Genomic DNA, 11012 nt, shown 5'->3' with positions numbered 1-11012 from the left:
AAAAAAAAAAGGGCCAGACTTACTAGTCTAACAGAGACTAGAGAAACCCCAAGAGTATGGCTCCCGGTCACCCTTATAGCTCAGTAATGAAGTCACTCCTGAGGTTCACCCTTCAGCCAAAGATTAGACAGGCCCATAAAGCAAAAAGAGACTAAATGGGCACACCAGCCCAGGTGCAAGGATGAGAAGGCAGGAGGGAACAGGAAATCTGGTAATGGGGAACCCAAGGTGGCGAACGGGAGAGTGTTGACACATCATGGAGTTGGCAACTAATGTCACAAAATGTGTATTAATTGTTTAATGAGAAGCTAGTTTGCTCTGTAAACCTTCATCTAAAGTACAATAAAAAAAAGGTTAAGAAAAAACATATTTTAAAGACATTTATTGGTATGAGAAGATGCTCAGTAAAACTAAATGAACCCTGAAAATAAAACTATATGTAATACGGTTCTGATTTGAAAAACAAACAAACCTAGAAAGAAAATACTAAAAGGGAAAAAGACTGGAAAGAAATACAAAATGTTAACAATGACTGTCTCCAGTGGCAGGATTACAAGTGAGTAATTTTTCTCTTCTTTATATTTTGCGAGGAGTCCTAGTGGTGCAGTGGTTAAGCACTAGGCTGCTAACTGAAATGTTGGTGGTTTGAACCCATGAGCTGCTCTGCAGGACAAACATGCTACAGTCTGCTTCCATAAAGAGCCTTGGAAACCCTATGGGACAGTTCTGCTCTGTCCTATAGGCTCTCTATGCTGAAGAATTGATGGCAATAGGTTTGGTTTTGGTTGTTTACATTTTGCAATTTCTTTCAAGATTTATGACCGTGAAAAGGCCAAATGGAAACTAAAAGGTCAATTCCAAAGATCTCTGCTACACACTCAAAAGAGATGACAAAGAGACCCGGTCAAAAGTAATGCGTTCTCCCTGGTTGGAGAGTTGTCTCTGTGGCAGTCTGGTTCCCTATGCCACGGGACGCCTCTCCCCAAGTAAGATATCCTCCCTTGACAGCTCACAACAGGGCTTTTTGACTTCCTGTCTGTCCACAGGGTCACATTGTCCACAACTGGAAGGTGCGATGGTTCATCCTCCGGCAGAACACACTGCTATACTACAAGCTTGAGGGGGGCCGGAGAGTGACCCCTCCCAAGGGCCACATCCTCCTGGATGGCTGTACCATCACCTGCCCCTGCCTGGAGTATGAAAACCGGCCTGTAAGTAAGGCCCCTGTTTCCCAGCTCCTCCCTGCCCTAGACCCTTCCTACTTCTGGCCTCTTTTGTGAAAGGCAGTGTGGGTAATGGGAAGAGCTCAGAGTTATAACTTGAAAACCTGGATCCAAATCCTGGCTCCACCACGAACCAGGTATGTGACCTTGGGCAAGTGGTTGAACCCCTCTGAGCCTTAGTTCCTCATGCATAAAATGGTATAAAATAATTATACCTATCTCACAGAGTTGTGATGAGGATCATTAGGGTAGTGGTTCGTTAAAACACTCTGTAGATGAGGAGGCTATGAGGATAGCAACAAATGTAATAATTGCTGTCTTGGGATTTGGCATGATGACTTTCACCCCCTGAGGTGTGTGAGTTCCAGAAATCAGGGGTAGCTTCAAGCTACCATCAGAAAAGTATCTGAATCAATCAATCACTTGTCGAGGGCCCATTATGTGCCAAGAAATTTGCTAGGCATGGAGGAGTCAAAGATGACAATGGTAAGACCGTTTCTTCATGGAGCTAATAATCTTGTGAAGAAAGCAAGTGGTTGACTGAAAAACAATGACAGTTCCAAATGGCAGTAGGAACATTATTAGCTGCAGAGAACACTGTATTCCTGAAGTGGAGGAGGATGTCATTAGTGGCTGGCTGGGCCAGGTCTGGCTTTGAGAAGAAGAAAGATTTGGGTAAGGATCTGAGGACGGAGCAGGCATTCCCAGCTGGTGAAACATCTTGAGTATAAGTGAGGAGAGGCAAGTCTGTGGAGAGAGATGAGGGTAGGGTGACTTCTGGGGATAAGAGCCTCCAGTGGGGCCAAAGGGCAGTGTTCCCTAAGGGAGAAGTGGGAAATTAATGGGGAGTGAGCCATTGAAGGGTTTCGAGTGAGAGAATGGGCTGATGAAAACTCCCTCAGGAAGGCTGACAGAGGAACTGAGGCTTAGTTCCTAATAAGACTACTGGTCCATGAAGAAAAGGTCTTGCCATTTTGTGGGCTGCACAGCTTCCTAGATTCGGTATGGCCGCTTGACTTTTGCTTCCCAGCATCCTCTCGCCTGCTCTGTCTCCAGAGTGCTTGTCTGTCTGGCTGTCTCTTCCCACAGCTGCTCATTAAGCTGAAGACTCGAACATCCACGGAGTACTTCCTGGAGGCCTGTTCTCGAGAGGAGAGGGATGCCTGGGCCTTTGAGATAACAGGGGCTATTCATGCTGGGCAGCCAGGGAAGGTCCAGCAACTCCACATACTGAAAAACTCCTTCAAGCTTCCCCCTCACATCAGCCTACAGTGAGTGCCCCGCCCACTTCCACCCTTCCCACTACCTCACTTTGCTGCAGCCTCTTCTCTCTGTGGGGAGGGACAGGCTCTTCTTGGGGTCCCTGTTGGAGCTGCACAGGCTTCACAGGCACCCCCATTGTGCTTCAGGGTCTTCAGCTGTAACCCATTTATATTGTTTTCTCTGCCTGGGAATGGCCTTACCCACCCACCCATTCCTATGCAACCTCTCAGGGTCTCTGCTACCTGTACCCACCTCAGTGATGACTTAAGACCGCCCATCAGTTTCAGCCACAGTGCTCAGGGCTGTGCCACAGCTCCCAGGAATCCTCACCAACCGAGTCATTGGTCTTGTTTGCAGCCTGGTGCAAGAATGATGTGTTCTGGTTGCCATTTCCTTCTTGCTGTGGGGGCTGCTTCATTCATTCATCAAAGAAGCACTTACTGAGTGCCTACTACATGCCATGCACTGTGCTAGATGCTCAGGAGATGCAATAGGAATAAACAAGGTCTCATCTCAAGGGCCTTCCAGCCTAAGCACATAAATACCTGTTGTCATTGAGTCGATTCCGACTCATAGCGACCCTATGAGCAGCTGGTAGATTTGAACAGCTGACCTTTTGCTGCACTACCAGGGCTCCAAGCACATAAATAGGAAATGAGAAAAGATTTTCTGTTGGCGGCAATCATTGTTCCATAGAACAGAAGGAAGGCAGGTCAGTAGTGGAGGTGATACCGTAAAGTGGAAATGGATGGAAGGAGTTCACATTAACAGCCCATCTGCAGAAAATACTCCCTAACCACTCAGGCAGCAGACTGTGATACCCATCAAAGACATGGTATAAGGCTCACCAAAAACTCCCAAGGAGGCACTGGAATTTTGACTGTGCACTCTCTGTGGGCCTAGGGCCCTGCTAAACCACAGTGAGCATGGGGAGGATCAGCAAATAGAGTGGGGAGGTGGGTGGCATCAGGTGGTGGATAACTTTGAGAATTCGCTGGAGGAGTTTAGACTCACTGCAGTAGATCACAGAGAAGCATTGTGGGTTCCCACACAGCTTAATTTTAAGCTAAATGTCTTAGCTCTTTAGTCTTATTACAGAAGTAATACCTGTTTAGTATAGAAATATTAGAATATTTAGATGAGCAAGAAAGAGAAAAGAAATCTCCTAAATCTTACCTCTCAAATTCTGATGTGTAACTAAATGCACCTCTTTCTTTGTGGTGTGTGTCACACAATTTGCCACTTGCTTTATCCCCCTTAGTGGTGACTCTTGGACCCTCCCTCATGCCTGTCAGTGTGGCAAGGGTCCCCTCCCCTTTCCCTCCTTCTGTGTAGTCTTATTGTGGATAAGATGCACGACAGCAGCAGCGGGATCCGGCCAAGCCCCAACATGGAGCAGGGAAGCACTTACAAAAAGACCTTCATAGGTGAGCCTGCTCCTCTCAGGGTGGGGGCGGGGCAGTGAACCCAGGGACATGGGACTCAGCTCTGGGACTCAGCCACGGGCTTGACCTGCCTGTGTCGGCGCCAGAGCTGCCTGCTGGTCAACTGACTGATGACATTGGCTTTGGCCACAGCTCTGGGCAGCAGGTGTGGCCTTCAGGCTGCTTTTGGGTAGAACCTAGAGGCTGCCTATGAGGTCAAGGTCATTGAGGTCACGACCAAGCACCCCGAGGAGGCCAGTCTGTAGCCTGTTGTCTGACCGGCGCTGCCCGTGCCCTGACGCAGGCTCCTCCCTGGTGGACTGGCTCATCTCCAACAGCTTCGCAGTGAACCGTCTGGAGGCGGTAACCCTGGCCTCCATGCTCATGGAGGAGAACTTCATCAGGCCAGTAGGCATCCGAAGCATGGGAGCCATTCGCTCTGGGGATCTGGCCGAGCAGTTCTTGGATGACTCCACGGCCCTGTACACTTTTGTAAGTTAAGGAGGGGATTCCTCCCACCACCACGGCAGTGGGGGGAAGAGGCAACACAGTGGGAGCTCAGGGCCCACCATTGTGGATGAGAGGCTGTCTTAGTTATCTAGTGCTGCTATAACAGAAATACCACAGGTGGGTGGCTTTAACAAATAGAAATTTATTTTCTCACAGTTTAGGAGGCTAGAAGTTTAAATTCAGGGTACTGGCTCTAGGTGAAGGCTTTCTCTCTGTTATCTCTGAAGGAAGGTCCTTGTCTCTTTTCAGCTACTGTTTCCTGGTTCCTTGGAGATCTCCATGTGGCTCGGCACCTATCTTCCCTCATCTCTGCTTTCTTTCTATGCCTAATCTGCTCTTTTTATATCTCAAAGGTGATTGGCTTAAAACATACTCTACCTGATATGGCCTTTTAACATAACAAAGAAAACCCATTTCCAACTGGGATTATAACCACAGGTATAGGGATAAGGATTTACAACACAATTTTTGGGGGGACACAATTCAATCCATAACAGAGGCCTAGGGGTTGGTGCACAGTGCCACCCTGAGGTGGAATGGGGTGTCTGTATTGAGTGATTTCCTTTCCCCTGCAGTGGCCCCGGATCGTGGGCCTGGGTCTTCTGTAACAGAGTACTTTCTCCTCCTTCCCACTAGGCTGAGAGCTATAAGAAGAAGATAAACCCCAAGGAAGAAATCAGCCTCAGCACTGTGGAGTTAAGTGGCACAGTGGTAAAACAAGGCTATCTGGCCAAGCAGGTATGGCTGCCCTGTGAGCAGGGAGGCAGTGGGGTAGGGGGATGCTGGAGGGACGCCATAGGGAGGGAAAGGCTGCAGCTTCCTAGAGTGCACAGATTACCAGCCAGCAGGATCTGCTAAGGCAGGAGCCCAGCACCAGCCACAGGGAGCAAGCCGAGAACACGCGTGTGCACGCATCCACATCACATGCGTACCAGCCACCAGGACTGTCCAGGAAGATATACATGCTAGCAGTGATCACAACATTAGCGACAACTTCTACAGCATTGCCCAGTTTCAAATATTTGTCTTGAACGGTATTGTCAACTGGTTTGATGTTTCCATCTGCTGGCGTTCTACTCCCTGAGGCTTCCTGGTGTCTCTGCCTTCTTTGTGGAACTCTGAACACCACCTTGACACACTTTCTGAAATGAACTAGAAATAATTATTTTCTCCATTTATTTCAGTAGATTGAAGATCATATTCTGCAGTGTAAGCTCAATGCTTAAAAACTGACAAGGGCCACCCCTCCCAGGCCTCACTGGGGAGAGCAGCGTGTTGGGTGGGAGGCACATCTTGTCACAGTCACACCTGCAGCATTTGCACATGTGCCTAAGGTGGCGCAAGCGGTTTATGGCTGCTAACCCAAGGTTGGTGGTTTGAACCACTTAGCAGCACTGCAAAAGAAAGGCCTGGCAAACTGCATCCTTAAGGATTGCAGCCAAGAAAACCCTATGGAGCAGTCTACTCTGTAACACATGAGGTCACCATGAGTGGGGGGTCGACTCAATGGCAGCTAACAACGACATGAGCACCGTCACCGCGTCCTGGCACGTGAATGTGCAGGCGGACCTTTTGCACACCCTTGTGTTTGTGCATGCATTATGTGCTGTGTGAATGTGTGCGTCTGTACAACAGATATGGACACAGCTCAGCGCCCTTCCCATTGTTACTCTGAGCACGTGCTTAGCTGTCACCTGCTTCTTGATATCAGGATCCCCATCTGCTCTTAGATTAGTTACCGTCTGTGCAGCTGCCTGTCTATCCCCAGGGTCCTGCTTCTTCTGGCCTGACAGGAATCCTAATGAAGGGGCAGTGAGGTAACTGGGAAGAGTATGAGGAGGCCACGGGAGACTAAGGGTGTTCCAGATTGAAGGGCTAATGAAGGTTTGTGACCTAGGGAGTGAAGCCACTCGCACAAACACACACACACACACACACACACACACACACACACACACGTTAATATCTTCTTAGACCTTTAGATTTTAATATACAATGTTGGTTGTTGTCACTCTTTACCAGACGGGCAATGTTAAGTTGGTTTTATTGTATGTGTGTGCACATATATAAGTGTGCCCGTAGGTGTGTTTTTGGATTAAGTTAACCCTTATAAGGCTGGTGCCCTTGGGGTCAAGTTTGCATGTGAACTGCCAGTCTAGCTGACACCTCCTGCCTCCTGTCCTCCTTTATGCCCTGAGCTGAGTCTGGGAAATGCTCCCCCGACCCCTTTCCTTCAGTGCTGACTCCCCTGGCTCCTAAATGCTCACTAAATGTGACTGTGTTTGTGCTCACATGTCCCTGAGCAGGGGATGCTGTCAGAGCAGTCTGTGCCATGCGATCACATTCCTCTGGTTAAGATGAAAGAGCCCTGGTTGCCCAGTGGTTAAACACTGGGCTGCTAACCAAAAGGTCAGCAGGTTGAACTCACCAGCCACTCCACGGAGAAAAACGTGGCAGTCTGGTTCCGTAAAGATTACAGCCTTGGAAACACTGTGAGGCAGTTCTACTCTGTCCTGTAGGCCCACTATGAGTCAGAATCAACTTGATGGCACGCAACAACAGCAGCTTTAGGATGTAGTCCTGCTGGAGCAGCCTGGCTTGTTAGAGGTTTGGCATTAGATGCATGGATGCGAGAGAGGAAGGGACTTCAGGCTGTCGCCAATGAGCCCTGAACCCTTTCTTTGCTTCAGGGGCACAAGAGAAAAAACTGGAAGGTTCGGCGTTTTGTTCTGAGGAAGGACCCAGCTTTCCTGCATTACTACGACCCTTCCAAGGTGAGTGTGCTGCCGCATGTTGCCTAGGTACCTGTGTTGTGATGCTTTCAGACACTTCTCTCCCTACGCAGCAAGCAGCTACTTGTGCCGCTTTCCTTTCTCTCAGCATCTGCTGTAACTCCCCTGCACTATGCTTTTTCTCCTGCAATCCAAGCTACTCAGAACAAGATCACTCTTTTCTTTCATCACATAGTTGCCTCCTCAGTGGTTTCTCTATACCCCCTTCTCTACTTCCTATGGTAGGGGATCTGCATTATTTTGAGAAGAGAAGCATCTTTTAGCTTCTCCAAAGAGTGAGGTGGGCTGATAACGAGACTTCTAGCTGGTGCTTCCCAGCCTCTTCACCCGTTTCTGTCCAACCAAAACCAAAAACCAAACCTGTTGCCGTTGAGTCAATTCCAACTCATAAATCTCAGGGGCCTCCCTCCTTCACTCACATTAATGCTTCAGTAGTAAAGGAGTGAGCTTTGGGAGCTGAGTAGAACTGCCCCATAGGGTTTCCAAGGAGCGGCTGGTAGATTTGAACTGCTGACCTTTTGGTTAGCAGCCAAGATCTTAACCAAAGATCCCATTAATTCTGCCCCCTCAACATTTTGTCCTCACCTTTGTTTTGAAAGGTTTCTTTTACCATATAATATTTAAGCTAGAACTTATTTTCTTGGTTAAAAAAAAAACAAAAACAACCAACGAATTGCTATTCCGAGTTTCAGAGAATAAGTATCACCACATGCTGAGTTGATCTAATTCCAGTCAAAAATTCAGAAAAATGCCCTTCTAGTCAGGCTTTTCAGACTTGTCTTGGTAGATATATGATTTTCCTTAGTTTTTTTGAAATAGTGAAAGTAGTGTACAATCCTCCTTTCTGGCTGCAGCCAGGACTCAGCACCTGGGTGGGGGAAGGATTGTGAAGGAGCACAGCTGGTGGCCATTTGAGCCCCACCCAACCCTGTCAGACCACCAGGAGGGCTGAGGGCCTGGAGGGGTGTGGCAGGACAGGCTGCCTGAGGGGCAGCCACCTGGGCCTCTACAAAGCGCTGGCTGACCTCTGCCTGGGTTGGGTTGTGGTGGCCTGGCTGAAGGATAGAGTTCAAACGCCTTTGTGGCCACCTTAAGCCCTTTTAGAAATAAGGCAAATAAATAAGCTCTTTAGCTTTGCTTTTAATTCTCGACACAGTCCGGCCCAACCTACTTTCTTTGTGGGCTTGATGACTCTACTGCCTCAGCCTGGTCTCTGTCCTGAAGACCTCCTGCGCTTGGTTTGCTCCCTGGCTTTGCCCTCACTCTTTCTCTCGCTTGACCTGTGAGCCCTACCCCTGCCCTCAGGATCTGCTCACCTCTCAAGGCCCAGTTCAAGTCCCAGTTCCTCTGCTGAGGCCGCCCTTGAACCCTCCAGGCTGTGGTGGATGTCTTCCCCGACTGTTCCGTAACTGCACTGTGTTCTGCCCTACCTAGTGCTGGGAGCCCTGGTGGTGCAGCGGTTAAGTGCTCACCTGCTAACTGAAAGATAAGTGGTTCACACCCACCAGCTGCTCCTCGGGAGAAAGATGTGGCAGTTTGCTCCCGTAAGGATTACAGCCCAGGGAACACTATGCGGGAGTTCTACTCTGTCCTATAGGGTCGCAATGAGTTGGAATCGACTCATCGACACACACAGCAGCAGCAGCATGCCCACTATGCTGCATGAAGATGACTGATTAATAGAAGGGCTCCTGCAGCTTTCAGCACTGTTTGACACCTGGTGTGTAAAATTGCTCTGAGTCACCCCAGAGATAATATACACCAGAATTTTGTTTCAGAGATGTATAAACAGTGTCCAGCATACAGGAATGCCTATCAGTTTCACAGAAATGATAAGTACAGACATGTCTTTTTTCTGCCTGGTGGGTGAGGTGCACCCAAGGTTGAGGACTCCGGTGCGTGCTTCTCCTGATAGTGCTGGACTAGAGGCTCTTTTGCCCCATCTTCAGGAGTGAAAAGCAGATCGGTTTCAAGCCTGTCAGACTTGGTAACAGCGGCATTGGTGAGCCCTGCTGCAGCTGATTGTGAAATAAAGAACTGAACTTCCTTACTGGTACATATAACTTGGCCAAGTGAAGTCTGAGTTCAGCCTCATATTCAATTGCCAATGACTTACAGCTGACTTCTTCAGCTGGCCTCACTGAGGGTGGTTAGAGGGGAGAGCGCAACTCTTTCCTTTTGTGTATTCACAAAATTCCTAATTAGGTGTCCACTCCTCTGCAGGAAGAGAATAGACCAGTTGGTGGGTTTTCTCTTCGTGGTTCCCTTGTGTCTGCTCTGGAGGATAATGGCGTTCCCACTGGTAAGGTGCAGCTTCCGCCCTGGCCTGAAGATCTCAGGGGCCTCCATCCTTCACTCTCATTAATGCTCCAGTAGTAAAGGACTGAGCTTTGGGAGCTGAGTAGGACTTGCTCAGAAAGGCAATGAGTGGTGTGAGTTCTGAAACCAATTTCAGAATTAGAGAAGAAGACATGTCTTTAATATTCTTTCCCCTCAGTTTCTGTACTTGCTGGTCTATAAGCTTCCACCTAAGAACAATAGCTAAGATTTACACAGTGCTTTAGGGTTTACAACACACTTTAATACCTATTATCTCACCTAATTTCACAAGAGCCAGCTAAGGTAGAGATGGTATTATCCCCATTTTATGGATGTGGAAATTGAGATTCGAGGAAGTTAAACAATTTGAAGTCAAACCTGATGGCTTCCTGCCTCCATGTTGGCACAATTTTGCCCCACTTTGTATAGGAGATATCAGGATCTTCACGTGTTGAAAACATGACACTCATGTCTACTGCTTTTAATGTAAACATATTGGACTCTTTCATGCGAATGGATGATTGTAGATCTATATGGCTGGCATGGGGCAGGCAAGAGGGCTTCAAGGACTATCCAGACACACCATTGGTGGGCCTTAAGGCTCAGGTGAGGGAGGGGGAATGGCAGGGAGGAAAAAAGGAAAGCATGCATCTGGTGGGGATTCCCTAACCATATAATTTGTATTAAAGAAATACTTCACTATGCATGCACTTGCATGTGTGTGTGCACGCGTGTGAAGCTAAAAGCAGACATGAATATTCACTCACTGATTTTTTTCTGCCTAGGAGTTAAAGGGAATGTTCAGGGAAATCTCTTCAAAGTGATTACTAAGGATGACACACACTATTACATTCAGGCCAGCAGCAAGGCTGAGCGAGCTGAGTGGATCGAAGCTATCAAACAGCTAACGTGAACTTGGCTAGAGTCTGAGGGAACAGGACCTGGATGCCTCCCTGCTAGCAGAGGATACATACAGGGTTTCCTGGAGAATGGGAGTGTGTTAAGACTTCTGACAAGGAGTTTAACAAGCAGTTAACTTCTTTGTACATTTTGTACCACTTTGGAGGGAGACTGGTGAGTGCCTCAGTTACAAACAGCAGTGGTGCTATTTCCTTCTGCATCTTCATGTTTATCAACCTGGAAAGGCTAGAACAGCCCCTGGCATTAGCATCTTGACCTGTGCCAATCACCACAGGTAGCCCTTTCCTTGGGCACCAAAGTAAGTTCCCCTTGTTGTAACACTGACACTGGACATACTGCAACACTGACTATAATTCTAGTCTCAAGGCAGCCGGCTCTCTGAAATGACATCTCTAACTTTCTCTGGAATTCATAAAAATAATAAAAAGTAACATTTGTTTCTGGCTACTGTTGCAATTCCTTTAAAAGTTTTATAGCGTTCAAAGGTCTCTCATGCTTGAGGTTATATGGATTGTTATGCAAGCTGATTATGCAAACATCAAATGACTGCTATCACCAAG

The 11012-nt window shown here is 47.9% G+C and overlaps 1 protein-coding gene across 1 annotated transcript in view; it reads left to right on the top strand.

Annotated features, from left to right (window-relative positions):
* The window catches only part of PLEK2 (pleckstrin 2), an 18759-nt gene extending 7945 nt beyond the window's left edge, over positions 1 to 10814 (top strand). The window contains exons 2-9 of the mRNA XM_023726116.1: positions 1047 to 1211; positions 2313 to 2494; positions 3822 to 3913; positions 4215 to 4402; positions 5057 to 5158; positions 7111 to 7194; positions 9436 to 9514; positions 10317 to 10814. Coding sequence (XP_023581884.1) covers positions 1047 to 1211; positions 2313 to 2494; positions 3822 to 3913; positions 4215 to 4402; positions 5057 to 5158; positions 7111 to 7194; positions 9436 to 9514; positions 10317 to 10444 — 1020 coding nt within the window. The 3' untranslated portion in view covers positions 10445 to 10814. The remainder of the gene's footprint in view (positions 1 to 1046; positions 1212 to 2312; positions 2495 to 3821; positions 3914 to 4214; positions 4403 to 5056; positions 5159 to 7110; positions 7195 to 9435; positions 9515 to 10316) is intronic.
* Positions 10815 to 11012: the final 198 nt, after the last annotated feature.

This window comes from Trichechus manatus, unplaced genomic scaffold (assembly GCF_000243295.1).
Source record: "Trichechus manatus latirostris isolate Lorelei unplaced genomic scaffold, TriManLat1.0 scaffold00010, whole genome shotgun sequence".
NCBI classification, from domain to species: domain Eukaryota; kingdom Metazoa; phylum Chordata; class Mammalia; order Sirenia; family Trichechidae; genus Trichechus; species Trichechus manatus.
The sequence above is the reverse complement of the archived record's forward strand: the minus strand, read 5'-3'. Positions and strand labels throughout refer to the sequence as shown.